Source organism: Chaetodon auriga, chromosome 8, assembly GCF_051107435.1.
Source record: "Chaetodon auriga isolate fChaAug3 chromosome 8, fChaAug3.hap1, whole genome shotgun sequence".
NCBI lineage: Eukaryota > Metazoa > Chordata > Actinopteri > Chaetodontiformes > Chaetodontidae > Chaetodon > Chaetodon auriga.
This window is the reverse complement of record NC_135081.1, coordinates 18,475,779-18,496,467: the sequence shown is the minus strand read 5'-3', so window position 1 is coordinate 18,496,467 and position 20,689 is coordinate 18,475,779. Positions and strand designations below refer to the sequence as shown.

At 45.2% G+C, this 20,689-nt stretch overlaps 1 protein-coding gene across 2 annotated transcripts in view; it reads right to left on the bottom strand.

Annotated features, from left to right (window-relative positions):
- Positions 1–13,157: 13,157 nt before the first annotated feature.
- Positions 13,158–20,689, bottom strand: part of grin2db (glutamate receptor, ionotropic, N-methyl D-aspartate 2D, b) — a 42,805-nt gene continuing 35,273 nt past the window's right edge. Inside the window, exons 15-17 of one of the 2 annotated variants that reach the window (XM_076736556.1) lie at positions 17,346–17,581; positions 16,003–16,492; positions 13,158–15,954 (exon numbers count right to left, since the gene is read on the bottom strand). In XM_076736556.1, coding sequence (XP_076592671.1) covers positions 13,304–15,954; positions 16,003–16,492; positions 17,346–17,581 — 3,377 coding nt within the window. In that variant the 3' untranslated portion in view covers positions 13,158–13,303. Of the gene's footprint in view, positions 16,493–17,345; positions 17,582–20,689 lie in introns of both variants that reach the window. The other variant, XM_076736555.1, reaches the window with a different exon arrangement.

Here is a 20,689-nt window from a genome sequence, read left to right as displayed (position 1 = left end):
TTTGTTTGGTCTGTACAAAAATCAAAGTGTAAAAACAACAATTTGCTGTTTTTCAGGGGGGTTATGTGCCAGAATATTTGGCCAGCCCTGGACCAGTTGCCAGGCAACCAGCAGAGACTTGGACTACCATAACGTGTTAATTAGTGGACTTTTGGGGGAGCCAGTCGGCAGATTTTCTTACTTTACATTCGGACAGAGCCAGGCAAACAGGGGGAAACAGCCCCTTGTTTGTAGTCTTTATGCTAAGCTTAGCTAGCCAGCTGCTGGCTGCAGCTTCATATTTACCACAGAGACCAGAGAAGGACATGGACCTTCCCATCTACGTCTTGGCAAGAAAGAAAATAACCACATTTCCAAAAATCTCAAACTGTCACTTTCACCCCAAAACTCATCAGTTTCCCTTTTGGGGACCTGCTTTTTGTCCCCAAATGGAAGTTGAGTCCTCATCAAGTGACTGTGTGTCTTGCAATGTGAGTAATACAAGTACACGCACACACACACACACACACACCCACGCCCACACACCCACCCACCCACAATTAATCACACTCCATGTGTGCACGTGGTGCACGGACAATCTTGGGAGAAGAGAGCAGCAGGCTGGAGCAGAGATGCAGGCAGGCAGGGGACGAAGGGGTGGATTGGAGTGGGACGGAGAGACTGAGAGAGGGAGCGAAGGGTTGAAGGTCTAATTAATGGAAATGTAGGTTATTAGTCTCCTGATGAGGACACTGGCAGAGAATTAATTAACAATTATAATTAGCAAGATTGTTAGAGAGCAAAATGGTGTCAGCCAGCAAGATAAGAGTGAGCTAGTGTGCACAAGCCTGTGTGTGTGTTAGAGGCTGTCATTATTATGCATGTGTGTTTAAAAAAAAAAACAGCTGTGCGAACATGCCCTATCTGACAATGATATATGTCATTTCAGCATTAGTCATGCAGAACTAGCAGCTGATTGGAAATGATAGCGGGCTTTTCCTCCACACAAGCCACCACCAGACCTTTCTCTATAGAACTGCCATTACTGTCTTCATTTTCTGGCCCATAAGACACACACTCTTCATCGGTCTTATCTTGGATGAGTCATGTTCTTGTTCTATTGTCACAAATAAATGAGGAAGATGTCCTCGCATAGTGAGGGAGAGAGAGTGGGGTGGGGGTGGGGGGGCAAATATATGAGCTGTAGACCATGCACTCCTCCATAATCAGGGCATTGAAAAACAAAGCACATAAAGGGCTCACAAAGCTTCCCCTTCCCCTCCATGCGGTGTGATGAGTAAGCACTTGTGGCTCTAAAGTGTCTGTATCAGTGTGCGTTTGCATGCCTATCGGAGCATGCTTTACAGTGTTTGATCCCGGGCCATAAAAGCCCGGTTGGTGTGCAGCCAGCCAACGATACAAGAAGGCTGTAAAGATGTACACGCGCGGCCGAATGACAAACGCATGGATTCAGCCTGCGTGATTAAGAGCAGAGGGGAAAACGGCATAAAACACAAAAAGAAGTGAAGATAATAGGAGATACATGATGACAGCAGAGGAAAAGAAACACAAGATAGATCGGTGAAGAAAACACCCCCCAAAAAACCACAATCTGTCTCTCCATTACTACCATCTTTACAATAATCACTCCTATATGCCAGCTCTGGAAATTACTGCTGCCATTTCTGAACATGAGCCCCCCTCCCCTCCACCCCCCACCCCCCCCTTTCCTCTCTCAGTCCACAGATGGCTATCTTATTATTTCTGACCATGGCTTAATGAAACAGAAAATTCTTCTCCGATGGAATCTTTTTTGGGGGAGCAATCAGCACTTCACCAATTACACGCATCCATTATCGTCTAACGAGCGCTCACTTGCATCAAGCACCGGCTTCAACCTGGCTGGCTGGCTGGCTGGCTGGCTGGCTTTCTCCTCCAATGAAATTAAGGTAAATTGACTTGCCTAACTGTTGTTTGTGGAATCAGGGGAGAAGTGGTGTCTGAGGTAATCATATCTGCCTGTTAAATTTGTCTCTTCAGAACCAATTGGCTCTGTTTGCTTGTATTGGTTTTCTGTTGGGGTGCGCTTCTATTTGCTTTTTTAATGAAGAGTGGTCCGCTGTGTTTTTGGAAGAGAGCAACAAACCTCCACGCCAGTCAGATGAGACATTTGGCAGGCGACTAGGGCCCATCAACATGGCCTACAAAGTCTCAGTGCTGAAGCAAATAAGCCTGCTCTCCATGTTTATTTTACTGCTGACCTGCCTCTCATTGCAATAACAAATGGTGCTAAAATGGAAAACCAAGCAGAGAGACAGCGTAAATTAAATCTAATCTATTGGAAAAAGTCATGGATTTTGGTCTGTGGAGGGACACCCAAACATCTAGGAGTGGTCTGAGGAAGACGTGTCGTACATTAATTAGTATAACATTGTTTTGTAAGGCCTTTCACTGGTTACGATGTCTTTACAACTCTTAATACAACACACCAGTCATGCCCCATGAATCAATAACCCATTGCATATTTTCCCATTTTCTTTAGTACCATTACCTTCTACAATGTTGTTCTGGTATATTGCTTGCCTCATGGTTTGAAACAGTATTTTTTTATGCACTGCACAGTGTGTGGAGGAAAGTCTGCTGTTTCCCTGTATAACCCAGCACAGGGAAAACTTTCAAATTGAAGTAAATGATTTCTTTGGGCACTTTCAAGCAGCAGAAACGAGCCCTGAACACATCGCTGACACAGTCCCATGTTAGCAAACAGTTGCTTAACTACACATCCAACAGCAACGGAGGAACATTTGGAGTCGTGCTTCTGGCCACCTGATGAATGTAAGTCTGATAGTCTCTTTCCCTTTATCTGATTTTGTCTCCACAAACTTCTTTGGCTCTTTAGCTGCTAAATGCTTCACTATGTTCACCAGCTACTTGTTAATTGTGCCTGTTGTTTGGTGCTGTGCAGGTAGGACACATAATACACTTCTTTTTTACTGCTGGCTGCTGCAAACAAATCTCCACTTTAGAGCAGTGAGAATGAGTCAAAACATAAGTTAACGTGCTATAAAAGCCAAAACTCTGATCTGAAAGACTCTAAAAAGGCGACGGTGGAGGTGATGGGATCTGCAGAGGCAATAATTCTGTGTGGGTTCATTACCAAGAGTGGCCCTTTCACTTAAAAGCAGTCATGTGATCCATTATTAATATTAAAATATTGATTATAGCCGGTTTAAACAAGACATGAACCAGATCAATATTTGATGACTTTGGGTATTTTTCTATGTAAATAACAGAATTTGGTGTTATTTACCCATTCGTAATTTTTTTTTTCTCTAGATAAATAAAATATTTGTGTTTTTCAGATCTTTTCCCCACTGAGGTTGACTTTCAGGCCTTAAGTGTAATTAGTTTGGGACCAAGCCAGCAGATGATCTATTAACATGAGGAAAACAGGCATGTGAGCTGAAACATATTACTATTCACAGTATGTGCAAAATACTAACAAGAACTCAAAGCCTCAGCTGTAGGCTGCAAAACCTTTCTTACTGCTGCAGGGAGGAAGAGAAGGTTGTGAACAAAATGTGCTCAAGGGGACGGATGAAAGCAGGAGGGCAGGAGATTCAGGGTAAGAGGGGCGATGGGATAATGAGGCGAGGGGAGAACAAGGTAAAGTCTGACGATATCTTAATCTTCATCCCAGTTTTCTAGGATGAATTCCCTTTGGGTCGGTGACACACACACACACACACACACACACACACACACACACACACACACACACACACACAGAGGCACACAGAGAGACAAACAAGGATGTAGTGTGAATAATTATTGTGTCCTAGATGTGGTGCTAATGTTGCTTCAAACCTATTGGCTACAGCATACACCAAACCCCTGTTTCTGTTGATGTCACCACTCTATCTTAAGCACTGTTTGCACCCAAAGCTATTCGTTCTCTCCGCTTTAAGTTCTGACAATAGGACAATAGAGACAAAGAAATCCTTAAGCGTCAAAATACCAAAATGACAAATAAATTACACATAACAGGCACTACATTAGATCTGCACTGATAAATCCATTAATTGTTGTTTTATATCGGTGAATTATGGACTTTCAAGAGATCCCCCGTGGCTCTGTGATGGGTATTTTTCTCACTATTTTCTGACATTTATAGAACAAAAAAATGAATCAAATTAAGCGATAATGGCAATTATTGTTAGTAACACCCCTACTTAACATTCTTTTTTGATCATTTAAAAAGCATTTTATGTCATTTCTCCTTTCTTTACTGATAAGATATGGGCCAGTTTCAGCACGAGCATAACAGAGTACAACAGAAAATAGCTGCTTCAGTTTGTAGAATAGCTTAAACATCCACAGAGATCCTGGTGAACCAAATTAAGGGGACAAATTTGCATTAAAAATGGTATTTGCATTGTTGTGTACATAAAGCCCATGTTCATTATCATTACAACTACTCAAATAGCCACAGACTGTCACAACTGCTGCTGCTTGGAATGATAAAAAGCATGCTAACACACAAACAGAGACACACATGCAGCAGAAACAAAAGACACACGTTCGTGCACATATTCTCTCTCTCATACACACTCACGAACACACAAACAGACAGTGTGGTGAAAGCTGTGGGTCAGTTAGCTCGTTTGTCCCTGGCTTTGGCCCATTGTGGCTCATGTGAAAATGGAGGAAGCGAGAGATTGGCTGTGTATCCGAGGGAAAAAAGCATGAGATGAAAGGGTGCTCGGGTGTTTTTTCAACTTCAGAGATCAAGCTGATGAGTTGTAGAACCCTGCGGCATTGCACACATGATGAAAGAGAAACAGTGCTCTGCTTCCACATGTACTGTATGTGTGTGAGTATAGTGTGCGTAGATGTTCATGGATACAGATTTAGTTACTCAGTAGATATCAATATACAGTAGATATACAGATATCTCTTCAAACATTTGTAAGAAAGACAACAGTGTCAGCAAAAGACTTGTGAAAGAAACAATAGAGAAATTACAGTATCAATAAAAATGCAGCAGAAAGGGAAATCCACAGGGAGGACAGAATGATTTTAAGGATGGGATAACCAGAGATAGAGTAGAGCAGAGAATAAATGAAATGACAGAGTTAGTCAGAGGAAACAAAACTGAAAGAAAATCAAAACAGAAAGGGAACCTGTTATTGGTAGAACACTGAGAGAGATGGAGGGCGAGAGGTGGGGGAGCGTGAGGGCCACTGCACGGCATAGCAAGAGACGACGCTCCTGTCGCTGGAGAGAGAAGAATGAGAGAGAGAGAGAGAAAGAGAGAGAGAGTGAGAGAAAGTGTTAAGCCCTGCACCGCAGACGTGCGTTACAAATCCCCAGGGACCCGGTGGCAGATCAGTACAGGATCAATCTGCTGCACCTCAGCAGGGACGCAGCACGCTCCTTCCATTCCCACACACCGTTCACCAGTGTGTGCGTCACTGTGCCGTATGTGTGTGAATGCCTGTGAATGTGTGTGACCGTGGAGTTGGAACAGAAGTGACTGAGGGCTGGGAGGCGCTGCAGCAGGGAGGAGAAGGGAGATGGAGGGAAAATAATGGAGCAGGTGGGAGAAGGCAGGAGTTAATCAGATACAGCTGCGTTGGGTGCAGACATTTATCAACTGGCCAATCCAGATCATACATATTTTATTATTTCAAGATAAAAGCATAGTTGAGCAGAATTCACTCCGTATAATGTTTATTTAATCAAATAAAAATTGTGTTCCCGTATTTGGTATCCATAAAAATGCACTACATCACCGCTGGCATCTAAGAGCACCCAGCTCTAAGATAAATGACAGAGCACAAAGCCAGTGTTCAAATCCCACACGGGACATCAAGGATCAGTTTATCCCCTTCACTCGCCCATCATAGCCGTTCGAGAGAAAAGCATAACACTGACCTCAGATCAGTGTTTGGGGACACTATGATCCAACTGCCTGTAACTCAATCTTATTAGAGCGTTAAGTCATTACTGCATGTACACACAGAGGCCTCACAATGCAATTAGCCATTAGCCCATCACACTGACAAAGCATGGCTAATTAGCAGATCGCAGGCGCACAGGGAGCAGAACAAAACATATTTAATATCCCCATCAACACTCTTGAAGAATATCATGTGTCAGGTAGTGTTTGGATGTTTTGCCATGCTTGGGTTGAGCAGCATTTTAAAGAAACAAATTTGGGAATAAATTTAAATCTCGAACCAGATAGGAGATTTTTCCAAAGGATGATGAAAGTTAAAACTATTTCAAATTCAGTATCGTATTTCTCTGTGTTTGCACCCTCTCTGACTCTAATGTATTCCTGATATGATTAATCTGGTTCATGAAGGTTAAAAAAAAACAAAAAACAAACACAACTAAACAAAAAAAAAACTGAACGCCATCAGTGCAAATATCATTCAACACAGGTCTATGGATGACATCCCAGAAAGCTGCATTGGGGTCAGGTCTGTTTAAAATTCTGCTCTGATCAGCAAAAACACATCTGTTTGTTGTAGTAGAAACAGAGCTGGTCAGGCTCTGACTTGGCTGCTGTTGGCTGAGGTTGAGAGTTGAGGCAGAGTGTTAGGTGTGTTGCTCTCTTTGAGGGCCCAAAGAAGTGGATTATGTTAGGTCAGCTCTGGCCAGATCAAAGCAAAAAGTCTGACAAGAACCGAAAAACCTCTGAGAAATATATGCAAGCAAGCAAGCCTGCGCACGCACGCACGCACGCACGCACACACAGACAAACATACACAAATAGGCACACACACTTTGGCAGAGGACTGCCTGTCAGAATGCCAAAGAAACTACTCTTTGAGCTCTCCATAAATTTACTTTGAAGGAGTTCTGACTGGGTAATAGCTTGTATGGAAAATACTGTCACAAGAGAAAATACACACTCAGACACACATACGCACAATGCACAAACACAATCTCAAAGCCCCTTATTTATAATCACATTCGTGTCAAAAGACTTGGAAGGAAACACAGCACCACTGGCATTAATTAAAGAGAATCATATTTTATGAAGCAATTCTCAGGAAGTAAGTGCAGCACTGACCCTCCAGCCCCACCCCAGACAGACAATGTCAAATAAACTAACACATTTAAATTAGGGCATAGACCAGACCAGTCTGGGCTAGGAGCAACATCACCCTACTAGCAACCCGCCTTAGCAACCCGTAAGTAGGCCTATGGTGCTGGCAAGGTTACTAGAGCAGAACTGCGCCTTGTACAATGCTGAGAAGACACACACACTGGTTTCTGTGGGTATATGTGCCCTGTCACTGCCGTAGGACAAGCTTTTCATGGTGCAACATGCAGACCCTAGACCTGGTGAGTACAACGTGTGGCACGCCTGTATTTCCTTGATATAATTCATGGCCGATTCAGCCGATGAAGACCCTGTTTGAATTCTGGAGCACCACACGTATTGCTTCCCAGGTAACGGGCCAGTAGAGAGACGGGATGAGCTTGAGGCTGCACCGGGATCTCTTATAAACTCAGGCACTAGACTAGCCTGGAGCACACTGCACTAGGCTGGACTGGACTGTTCAATGCATACAATTTGACCAGACAGTAAATCTGATAAATCAAAGCAGATTAGGACAACAAGGTAAATCAAAAGAGGAGCAAGTCAGCAGAGTAAAGCAAATCGAACTCGACAACTCTAAACAGGAACTGATGGATCAGAACAGGCAGGACAGTGCAAAGCAGAGTGCAGGACTATACAGCAAACTCAAGTGACAGATGGCTCAAAACAAGAAAAACAGTCACTGTGAATGTACTTAACTTCCTCTGGTAACCAAATCTCGTAACCAAATTTTTACACAAAAGATTTGCACTTTCAAGATATTAGAGTAGCCAGAGAGTGAGAGAAAGAGAGAGAGAGTGTGTGTGTGTGTGTGTGTGTGTGTGTGTGTGTGTGTGTGTGAGGGTTTATGAAGCCACACATGTGCCTGTGTGGGATGATCAGACTACTTGAGGCAATGCTTTAGACTGCAGCTTAGTGAGGGCTAGAGGAAGATGAGGATCATTGGCTGAGTGATTTACGCATTGTGTGTTAAATATGCATGCACAGCAAAGTGTGTGTGTATGTGTTTTTCAGAAATAGCAGGAGAGGAAAAACAGAGGGAGAGCAAAGGAGAGCACTACAGAATCATGCTGTAGTGGATTTATACACATGATTAGTGCACATGCAAAAGGCGTACATGGCATGTAGCCTCGCAACATAAAACAAGCACACGTTCATTAGTAGAAACACATCAGTATAGACACACTACATTTACATGCACACTAATTTTCCACTATTATTCCGAATATGACAATATTCCAAAGTTGATGTGGGTCATTTAAACAGTATTTTCAGTTTGGATATTCCAAATTAGGCCTTATTCCACACGTTACATTTTCCGATTGAGACATGGGATTAAATGCCAATATTATTTGGGTTTTAGGGGCATTCTTTGGACATGTATACAGCGCATTTGGAATAAGTGTCTCAGTTGGTTTTTAACCCAGTTTGTGACACACAGCCTCTTTCCTTTTTACCGTCAGCTCTGCGCGTTGTAAGCGAACCAACAAGCTGACAGTTTGCAAGGCTTTGGTAGAGATACATGCACACAAAAGAAGCCCACATTTCTGGCTAGAGGGAGAAACACACCTAGTGTTAAACAGTCTGACAGACTCAGATATCAGCAGGTTTTTTTTTAAACGTCCAAATATCACACTGCCATCAGTGGAAAAGTTTGAAAAAAATCCTATTTGACGCAAAGAAGGAACATAAGGACAACAGGACGTACGTCATTACGTTAATCAGAATATGCACGGCAGCATGTAAACGGGAATATTCATTAGCCACTTATACAGCTTAGTAGGAATATTGTCTTTTATGGAATAAGGGCAAAAACCTGAATAGCTTGTGCATGTAAACATAGTCACTGAAAGATACACTTCAGTCCCGACTGGTCGGAGGCTATCAATGATATGAAGCGTTTGGGATAACATGCAGGGCAGCGTAAACTGTTGATCTAAAGATCAGGTGATTGACACGATATCAACACTTTATCAAGGCCACTTCAGGCCAAACCAGTCCAGTCTAGATCAGCACAGACAGCAGACATGTCACCACCATGTTGCCCCTCAGCACTCTCCCAAAGTCAGCTTTTAAGTATTTCACCTCCCACTGATTAAGGTCAGGACTGAGCAGAGGGGAGCATAGCAGATCTTTGACCAGTGCTTTGGGGAAAGCGAAGGACATTATACTATATTACCCAGCAGGCACCAGGTGGTGGCGGTGCAGAGGACGCCATGGCAACGCCATGAAAATGCCATGGCAACACCATAGCAACTGTGGCCTCATTTGCTCGCTGGTGGTGTGGTACAGCCCAGACTTGCTACAGTGGCATGGTCGTCAGATACACACTTCAGTCACATCAGTAATAGTAACATTGTTCATTAATTATTTCATCAGTCAATTAATTGATCATCATCATCAACAATCAGTCAAAAGGAGCAAGAACACAGTATCTACTGGTCTCTGTTTTTTGCTAAGTGAGAGACAGACAGAGGAATGAGCTGATTTAGAAAGGAAGTGATCAAAGGAAAAAAGCAAAGGTCGATGGATGGGTTAATTAACAAGGAGATGTGATCGCCATGTGAGAGAACTTTAAAAGAGGAGAGGTGGAGAGCGTTCATGGCTCGTAATGAAAACCAGGAGAAAGAACTGCAGAGGAGAGCGGGAGAAAGCAAAGGAGGCGGCAGACTGTGTGAGAGATGCGCAGAAGCAGCGAGTGTCAAAAAGTCATGTTAGGTAGTTCGAGAGGAGTGACAGACTGATAGCTATAGTAGATACAGATGAATAGAGAGTTTAGACTTTTACTTGTCTTTTTTGTCACAGGCACTAATGTCTTCACAGTCATATAGGAGGAATCGAAATTCAAAAATGATTTCAGTGTCTAGAATCGCTACAAAGCTAAAACATTTAAAACTATTTCATCTAACACTTCCTCCAAATATACCAAACTTAACTAATATATATATATACCTGTATGTATATATATGTATATATTTATTTGTACATATATATTTCTTTATAGATAAATGATAGAATTCAAATGATAATTGAATACAATAAAATATCTCAGTTAAATCACAGTATAACATGGTACATTCTCAAAAACATAGTATATTTTAATATATTCTTTTTTCTCAGCATAAAATAAAATAAATTGAACAAAATAAGCCAGAGGGTTTTTAAGAGTCAGTTCTGTTCATGCAGTCACAGACTTAAGTATTAGCGCCTCAATAGAAATCAATAATGCTCAATGACATACCAGGTTTAAGCCCTGTTGATTGGTGGAAAATGACTGTGTTCTACTAAACAGGAAGCAGTCAAACTTGTCCTGTCAAACTGGCTTCCCTGGGTCCTAAGCATTTGCTACAATTGAACTACACAACCTTCCCACCACAAATCTTTGAGATTTCATTCAGCTAAACATGCAATGACTCTTGGGATTTCCAAAGGATGGGGAAAGGCAAAAGCATTTCTCTAAAAACAAAGACAGATTGTTTTAAAAATTGCCCCGCACAGACCTAGAAAAAAAGCAATCCATGTGCAGATAGAAGGTACAGTCTGCTCTCATCGAAAGGCAAAGGAGTTAAAAGGGGAATTAAGAAGGTCGACTAACCCTTCGATCTGTGACGACATGCACAAACACAACACACAGTCCCTCATATCGCAGATCAGCCCCCGCCCCTCCGTCTAGCCATTATCAAGAGCATCCAAAAAGCTACAAAGTCTAAAAGTAGGTGTTCTTTTGCTACATCATGTCAAAGCTACATTCAACTACAATACGAGAAAAGCTGGGCTGTGGCTGGTCTTAGTGTGAGAAATGAGGCGGATATGTTGGCCTGGTGAAAATGGAGAGTATGCATTGCAATGTTGGCAACATTGGCACAGTTTACACAGTAGATGGCTTTTGGCACAGCTCACAGAAGGTACAATGCTAGAGTTCACGACTCTCCCTTGAACACATAGCATGTCGTATTCATATTGGTCAGCCAGAGGCAGGTGTTGTGGACTTGAACTCATTAATTACAATCACAATCTGATCAAATTAGATGAAACCAATCCCACCTATGAGGAAATCACTGAAGATGTGCAACATCTGACTCTGGCGGAAACAAATGATCTCATTTGAAACTAGAGGAAAAACAATTACAATGTCTCAGATGCAAACAGATGTGCCATTGCATCGCTGTCACATTGAAGGTGGGAATATTGCTCAAAGTCAAACAGTCATATGATAATCTCGATAACAGGAGTCATTACTGACTGCATTCAGTGAGGTCTCAGCTTTTTTATATGCACCTCAAATTGGAACTCAGAGCATTCACAGTATATCGTTCTGTCTTATTTGCCAAAAGTACAAGATAATCTCCTCAGCACAAGTATCTGTGGTACTTTGTCATTTGAACCTTGGTTACAGTGAATTTTACTGTCCATAATAGCAATATGAGTTAACATCAAGTGAATAGTTTTCCACATGCCAGCAAAATGTTACCTGGAGATTGTGCAGTTACAACTGTGGCACGCATGTCTGAAATAATACAATGAAGAATTGTGCTTCATATAATCCATCGTCTACACACTCTGCCAAGGTACAGTATAGTAGAGAAATACAATAATATCCTAAGAGAGCTTTTACAATACACTGCACTTGGTTTCAATCCCCCTTACTTCCTCTGAATAAATCCTGACTAGCCACTTTCATAAAATTAATAAAGTTCATGGCTGCACGCCTCTTGCTCTGCATCATGTAGCTTCAATTATTAAACTCACCAGAAGCCTCTTGCACAATTGTCTCCAAAGCTTATTTGAATATTATGCAGCCATCTAGTGCCAATTACAGATATTGCACCAATCACCCCCTTGATCCACTTACATGATGGTGAATTATGCATTGTTCACATGTAGAAAGAAAAGATGGAGCTTTATCTATGAACACAAATTACTTGAAAACCAATCTTGCTTAAAAGCTCTTGAGTGGAAATTTGGCACTGCTATTGAATCATTCCCACTTCCAACACTAGCCACATCCAGCCTCCTCTTTATTAAAACACTAACACAGTGAGAGAAATATACTGATAGAATAAAAAAGAGGGTATGGGGAGAAAGTCTGAGTAAGAAAGAAAAAAAAAAGACAGACATAAAAGAAAATCTGCTACATGTCTTTTTTGTTCTTATTGTTATTTCTCTTTTCAAGTTCAGTTTGTTGTTCAAATACTTTGATACTCAACTGTGTTCGAGCTCTGGTTGGACCAGAGGTGACATGACAAGCTCCGACAGGGAGGAGGAGAAGTGGTTCCTGTTCAATCTGATTGGTTAAAAGTGTTTCTAGTAAAACATGACATCACGTAGATGGTCCTGGGGTAGAGCTAGATGGGTCTGATGGTGTCATGAGGTCACTGCGGGCAAATAAACAGCACTGTCCTCACTGTCCAGTGAAAGGTGATCAGGCAGACAGAGTGCATGACAGAGCTGACTGCATTGCTTTTCATATCAACCGATTTACAAAAGGGAAGAAGAGGGGACAGTCTCTCCAACACCAAGAAGCAGTCCACCAATTGAGCTCAAAAGCCAACAGTCAATGAGGACAGGGAGCCAGAGTCTTTTGACCAAACAGTGGTCTTTTTTGGGAGAGGGTGGGTCTCTCCACATCCCAAAGAGGTGTGTTCACAAAGCCAGAGGGAGGGAGACGTTTTGAGCATATATCTGTGTGTGTGTGTGTGTGTGTGTGTGTGCGTGTGTGTGTCTGCTCGTGCATGTGTGTTTGTGTTTACAAATATGACATCATTACTCACAGGTTGGAGACTACTCTTATCCATAGTTGTGACTCGGGGAAGGGAGGAGAACCGAAGATGACATCACAAAGCTCAATTCTGAGCGGAGAAGAAGTTCAGGAGCTGCAGTCCCCGGTGATGCAGTCTCGCCTTCACTCACGTCGTCATGGGAACCATCCAAACGGACGTAGCTCACCCTGGTGTGGCGTCTCACTGTCGCCCTCACTAGAACGCGTACAATGGAGCGGGAGGGGGTAGTGTTGCTCCCACACAGAGTAGTGTTGGCAGTAGAACTACTGTCCATATCAGTGCCTGCAGTGATGGTAGCTAATTGATTACCTATGGTCAACAAGGCAGCCATATCTCTGGTGTCATCCCTGGCTCCAGCTGCCATGGCACCGCGGTTCTCAATAGCAGTGGTGCTCGCTCCCACGTCTCCCTCTCTCCTCTCCCCCTGTCATACCTCACTCTCCAGGCTGGAGAAGTGGGCCGACCCTCTGCGTGAGCACAGGCTCTTGGCTTTGAGTGGCAGGTGGGGGGAGTAAAACCTCCGTGGCTGTGGCACCGAGCGCAGTCTCTGATACTGGAGTTTGGCACTGGCCGAGGCCTGAGCCTGGCCCTGGCCGGCCATCCCGACCCCTGCTGGTGGTGAGACGGAGGATGAGGAGGGCGGAGGTGGGATGGGCATTGGGAGAGCGGTGGGAGACATGGACGGCTGCTGGGGTGGTGATGGTGAGGGCTGCGGTGGATGGTCTGTGGGCTGTGTGCTGAGGCTGAGGTTAGATTGGCTGCCTGATTTGGCCTGACTGGGATCTGGTTTGGGGGGCAGAGGCTTGGGGCGAGAACCCCCGCTGAAGCTGTGGCAGTGGGGGAGAAGCTCTTCCTGGCTATGGGAAAGCGCCGTGGCTCCTCTCTTTGAGTGGGAGGCGTGCGAGCGGCTGTGGGGATGTGGGTAAGGATGGGGTTGGGGGTAAAGGCTGCAGGAACACATGGTGGACCGTCCTGCTTCTTCCCCTCTGTCCCTGGCTCGCCCCTTGTTCTTCCCTCCTCCACTCTTCCATTTTTTGTCTCCCTTCACAGGGATCTTGTCCATAGACCAGTATCTCCTAGGAGGAGGGAAGGCTGCGGGTGGTGGTGGCCACTGTGTGCCAAGCCCTCCGCTCCCTCCTCCTGACCCCCAACCTACTCCCGGCCCTGAACCCCAGAAATCAGCACCAATCCATCCCTCTGCTCGAGTTCCTAGTAAGGAATCATCCCGACTGTTGATGCTGCCCCCTTTCTCTCTGGAGGGGTAGGTGCCAAAGAACCACCCTCCTCCACCTATGCCCCCTATTCCACTGCTGCTACCCCCTGCACCTCCTTCCCAATATCTTTCAAACCGGCCAAACTCCCCTGACGAGCCCTCATCTGAATAACTGTCCTCTGCCCTGACCCTGTCCCTCTCTGACTCGGACACTGCCCCTCTTCCTGCTCTTCTTCCTCTCTCCTCCACCCGCTCCCTCACTTCCTCTTCCTCATCGTCATCATCGTCATCATCCTCAGAGTCCCACTCATGGAAGGATAGCCCTTCTCTTGTCTGTGCTTTCTCTTTTTCATAATGCATTAACAAAGGACGCCGCTCTCCAAGTCTACCACTGTCTTCTCTGTCCATCCCTCCACTTCTTCTCCGCTTGGAGGATGGAAGGAGTGGGTGCAGGGATGTTGGAGGAGTATTAGAATCGTCTCCTCGTCCATTCACCCAAAATTTGACGGATGCAGGGAGTTTGTTGAGGTTTGGGTAGCGCTTATTCGGGGTATGATGTCTGGAATGAGAGCGTGAGGATTTGGGACGCCTCTCCCTGTTCCTGTCCTCCTGTTCCCTATCATTGCCCTCATCTCCTCCTTCTCTCCTACCTCTCTCCCGGTCCCCTTCCCATGAATCCCTGCTCTTCTCCCCAAATGTGCTCCGATACTGGGCAGAGAAGGAAGAGTAGTCTTGTATTCCTCCTTCCCTCTCTCCTTCTGCCTCTCCTTCCCTGTCTGGCTCTACATCTCCCTCCTCTGGCTCAGATCGTCTTCCCCCAGTTGATTTCTTTCTTTTCTTTGTCTTAAGTGCTTTCTTCTTCTTCTTTTTCACCTTTCGCCGCTTCCTTTCTCTCTCTCTCTCTCTTTCCCTTTCTTCCCTCTTTTTCCTCTTTTTGTTCTTTTTCTTTTTCTTCTTCTCTTTCTCCTTCTCTTTTCTCCTCTTCTTTTCCCTTTTTTGCCTCTCAGCATCTCCACCCGCTCCACTCCTCTCTCGCTCACTCCAGCTTGCCCACCACTCTTGGAGCTGAGACAGTTGGCTTCCCCCTCTTTCCCTCTCTCGTTCCCTTTCTCTGTCACCCCAGGATGTGCGTGGTTTCCTGGGAGGTATGGGTGGAGGCAGGCGCCCGTGGCTGAGGGAACGAGGCCGGATGATTGAGCGTTCCCTCTCCCGCCCCCTGCCAAGGAGGAGGCTCGACTCTTCCGTCAGCTCCTCATCGTCATCATCATCCTCTCCATCTATTCCTCCAGTCCTGTCTCGTGTGCTCCTGGAGGAGCTGTAAGAGTAGGTGGGAGAGGTGGAGCGAGAGGATGAGGCAGATGAAGACGTGGATGTAGATGAGGTGGTCGACGAAGAGGACGAGGACGTATAGTGCAAGGATGCTGAGGGAGAAGGAGGGGTGTAAGAGGGGCTGAGGGGTACTGGCACTGGAAGTGAGAGCGGGGGAGAGAGGGGGCGTGCCCTCCTCCCTCCACCCTCCCTCACTCCATCTCGTGCTCCTCCCCTCCGCCCCAGGGGCAGAATGTTCTCATATAGTGGCCCTCCAGGCTCCTTGGGCTTCTTGGGCCTGCGCTTCCTCCAGAAGGATGAGGGGAGAGGGGGAGAGGGGTGTGGCAGTGGGGGTGTAGGAGGCAGAGGGGCCTGACTCTTAGGAGGCAGCCTGGGAGTGCCCAGAGGTTTAACGGCCCCTTTCCCCTGACCTCCGCTGCCACCTCCCACCACCCTCTTCCCAACCCCGTGGTCCATGCCCTTCTCTGAGTAGAAGGCCACACTGGCTGGAGGGGGCTGGGGGTGGCCCCTGGGCATAGTCTTGGGGGTCTGGGACCCTGCCTGCTGCTCCATGCAGGGCCCCAGTCCCTCAGGGTCAATGGGACCATAGTATCTCTTATAACCATCAAGTCCCCCACCCCCTCCAGCAGTTGAAACCCAGCTTGGTGGGACTTTCTGAGCAAAGGGTCCCATGTCTGTGATGGCCCCCCTTACAGCCATTGGGTTGGTGGCTGTAGCAGATTTGGGTAGCCTCCAGCGATCCACCACAGCCAGTCTGCGGTCTGGCCGGGGCAGGAAGGTGGAGCAAGGGAGGGGTGCACCAGCAATGGGGGTGTTGGAGGGACCCAATGCTGTCCCAGAATGCACCACGGTGGGAGGAGAGCCCGGTAGAGGTGTTTTGTAGACGGGCTGCGGTTGCTGCTGTTGTGGTGGTTGCTGCTGTTGCGTCATGGCAATGGCTGGACTGGTCATAGACGTTGAGACAACATGTGGCTGGGACGGGACAGTAACCATTGCAGTATGATGATGAGTAGGCAAAGCTTTAGCTCCACCTGGTGCTGTTTCATCCTCAAAACTACAGCAACTGTACATGCCCTAAGAAAAAGAGAGCACAAGTCAGAAACACAGAGTCTGCATTTATTCACAGAGCAACATGAAATAAAATAAAATGAACAGTATTTAAATGTAATGGAAAATGTAAAACATGTAACATTATAGATGTGTGCAGGTGCAACAGACTGGAGATAAAATGCTACACATGTACAAAAGACGTTGTATTACTGTATGTGCATGAGACACAGAGACAGAGAGCCAGAGAAAGGGAAGAGAACGAGAATGGAAATCATAAAATAGCAATCAAAATAAATCCCAGCCTCCAAAAGAAATGCAAGATTGCTGTTTTTCAGATAAACATCCATTCCTATTTATAGTGCAGTTGTGCATTGTTTGGCTAATGAAATTGCAAACACGCGTTAATGCATAAATTACAACCACAGCAGCGAAAAAGGATACATTATTATCAGTGTAGCTACAATAATCACATGCATATGGTGTGGGTTAGTTCTGTCAAGGTCACTGTCAAAGGAACAGGATATCCAGGGTGTGAGCGGAATTGAATTTCAATTAATCTCCCGAATTGACTGAGTGGAATTGAATTGACCCCAGACCTCACACTTTCTAACACTCAGTAACAGATAAGGGCATACACACAGGCAGGAGCACACATGCTTACTGTAGACGTGTGTGCATATGGTTGCATGCACAGCATTTTGATTCCAATCATGTTATACTGTAGCATAGTTTTAGTGCACTAAATTGTGAGGACAGTTTGTAGTAGAAATGTGGAGGAATATTTTTTTGAGGCAATAAAATACATTCCAGAATTTCTGCAAAACTATACATTTAATGTGCCAGTGCACAACACGCACAGACAGACAGAAACACTTACCCTGCTGATTGCCAGGAGAAAGTCCAATTTGCCAGAACTGGTGGCCATGCAGTGGCGTAGCTTCCAGTAGACCAAGTGTTCCCAGGCAAATACCAGCAGACTGAGACCCATAGCTACCAGCAGCATGTAGAAGACCCCAGCCATGTTGTCAATATCCAGTTTACTGCTCATCACCTCAATTTTGTCATTATGGCAGATACCGGACAGCCAGAGGCGCTCCAGCATCTCAATCTCATCTGGAAAGGGGACAGGTGGGGAGAAGTAAAAGGGAAATGGATACGGTTAAAAGGAGGTAAAAGTGGAGGGGAGAAGAGAAAAAAGAAAATGGAAGGAGACAAGGAGGAGGTATGAAATGCACAATAAAAAAAGAAAGTAAAGTAAGACAGGAAAAGACAAGAAAGGAGTTAAGACATGAGAGAGAGGGGATTGTGTTGGATACGACAAGAAAGGAGGCTTGGGGTAGATAGAAAAAAGAGACGCACAGGGGGACAGCAAGGCTAATAATACGCACTGAAGTTCAGGTCTAGAGTATTGCTTGCTGTTGGCCCATTATTGAAGGTGACTCGTCAAGGTCAAAGGTCGGTTATACAAAAAGCAGCACTGTGTCCAAAGTAACAAAGAGGACGGAGACTGAGACAGAGATAGAGAGAGTCCAAAACAATGAAGTAGCCTTGAGAGGTAAAATGGCACCGACAACCTAATCTCAACATTGTAACCGAGAGTAAATGAGGAGAGGAGGAGAAAGGGAGACCAGGAGCCACAGTGAGGAGGTTGGATAGGTTGAACAAGCATGGAAGAGAGGGAGAGACGTAATGAGAGAGTTGGGAAGAATATTTTACAAAGAGAGAGGAAGCAGCATTCTGTCTCTGTCCACGAACGCGTCAGGGGAAATGAGACAGACACGGAGACAGAGAGAGTTAGAGGGAGCTGGAACAAGGGATGAAGAGATGGAGGACGAGAGGCTGAGATTGTGTCATTATGACAAACAGCAGGAACACTCTTCAGTTTGAAGAGGATGAGAGGAGACGGAAAGAGGGAAAAACATGAAGAGAGAAAGAACCAATAGGAAGGGACAGAGACAGAGGAGAAGATCATAATCATTTAATTGTGCTGGAGGGATGGTTCGAATCTCCATCAAGGTGGTAAGCTCTGGAGGATTCAAGATTCTCATCTGTTAACCTACCACGAACCAGGCAAGACCACTTCACCCACTACCCTGCCTTTTCATTTCTGATCTCACTGGCCTAATGAGTCCAAGCTGCCCTGCCAAACCTGTGATTGGCTGCGGGGGTTGCTGGTGTAACCATAGTGATGGACAGCCAAAAGATGCAGCGTGTGATTCATGATGGAATTAAAGAGGTGAATTATCCAGCAGAACTCGTAATGAGGGCTTTCTGTTACACTAATAGCAACGGCAGGGTGGGCAGCGCTGCAATAACCAGGTCTGAAGGTTGCATTTTACTGCATATTACAGTTTCTGAACTATCTCAAGTCAAAAGACTACAGCAGGCTTTAAAAGCTGACAAGTCACGCATCCACTTGCAACACTACACTGCTCTGTGAAAACTCAAGCTGAAGCTTTTCATTTGTGCCATCATTAGCTGTGCTTGCATAGCTTAGATGAAGCCGACTCAGTCATCTGTGTGATCTGGCTAATGTGTCTCCTGTAGAACATCATTAGCCAATCAGCCGTGGCCTCCAGCTACAGCAACAGATGGACATGGTGCTACTGCAACCCACTGGCAGACTCAGGTAACAACTCCCTGTCTCAGACTCACTCATACACACATAGGTACATTCCAAGACACAAAGGTGAGTATAGCCCCACTGAAGAGGATTTAACAGTGTCATTGACCTTCAGTAGAAGCTGTGTGTCCAAACAGGTGCCTGATGTGAAAACAGCAAGTGTCTTAGTGAAGGGTACAGATAAACAGCTAGTCTCATGTCTGTCCTCCACTTCACAAGCCCCAGTCGAATCCTCTCTCTAAGCTCTAAGTCTCATCTCCTGGCTTTCCTGCCATTTGACTTCCAGTGATTCATCTTGTGCTGCTTCGTCTCCCTCTTTCACAATCTGACTCTTTCTCACTGCGCCTGTTTCTTCCCTCCCTTAGACCTTTGTGATGGCAGTTGTCTCTACCTCTCAGTCGCAGCCAGCTCAGGCCTGCCAAATCTGACAGGTGTGTCAAATCCACACTCCACCTCTGTCGTTCCTGGCAGGTCAGGTCAGGTAGAGCTGGCACGCTGCAAACACGGAGCTGGCATGCACCACAAAGACATTACTTAATAAAGGAAACTGTATCTGTGTGTCTTTGTGTGTGTGTGTGTGTGTGTGTGTGTGTGTGTGTGTGTGAGAGAGTGTGTTTGCATATGTCAGTGGGCAAGTGTCTGTGTGCATGTTTTGGATTTTGCAGTTGCCAGATGTGGCATGATGCCAGACATGTCCAGAGACGCTGAGCTCCACAGTTGTTGAGCAGTAAACCATGACCCGTGCAATCCTGTGCTTTTATCACAACATGACAAACCTCTCTGCATTCATTGTGAGATTTCTGAAAAGACACCCTGCCAGCCAAGAGCTCCAAATCCAGCTTCTCACATTTTTTTTAATATCTACTCACTGAATAATATATTCTTGGAATCAAAATCCTGATACTATGCGAAAAATAGAAGAGGATCTGATAAGAAGGAAAAAGGAAATCTTGCTACTCAGCAGTTTTTCCTTTATCGGGAAACAAGTTGTAGTGAAATCAGTGGACCATGTCTTAAAGCTGTGGTATGAATCACCAGAGGCAGCAACAAGGAGAACAATGGACTTACAAAGTTGACAAAGCTATGGTGGACTTCTCTAGTGGCCCTCCATCCTCTAATGCAGTTGTAAAATGATATGACACAACACAGCAGGGTACAATAATGATATATTACTGTGACATGATTTAGCACAGCTGAAGGTGTGATGCCGAGTCCTTGAGCCGCAGGGCGATTGTTGAGATGCAACCTTTGAGGGCATGCTGAATGTGAGCCCCCCACTCCCTCCCACCACATCCAAACAAACTAATCCTCTTCCTTAGTAATCCACTCCAATAATGCCTGCCTACAACTAGAACCCTCAGCATTCAACACCATCCTGTAACTAGATCCATCCTGGGTACACCGCCGATGTTAAGGGCTTCTGGTACACAGAACAGGAGCAAGGACAAGGGCATATACCAAGTATTAAAAGAAACAACAGACAAAGCATGTCAATGCTGTCTGGGCTCTGTTATTTCTGCACACACGTACATCCTTTCCCAGGTCCAGCTATTCAGCTCCAGACGCCAGTCTTATTTAATAGATCTTGGCACCAAATT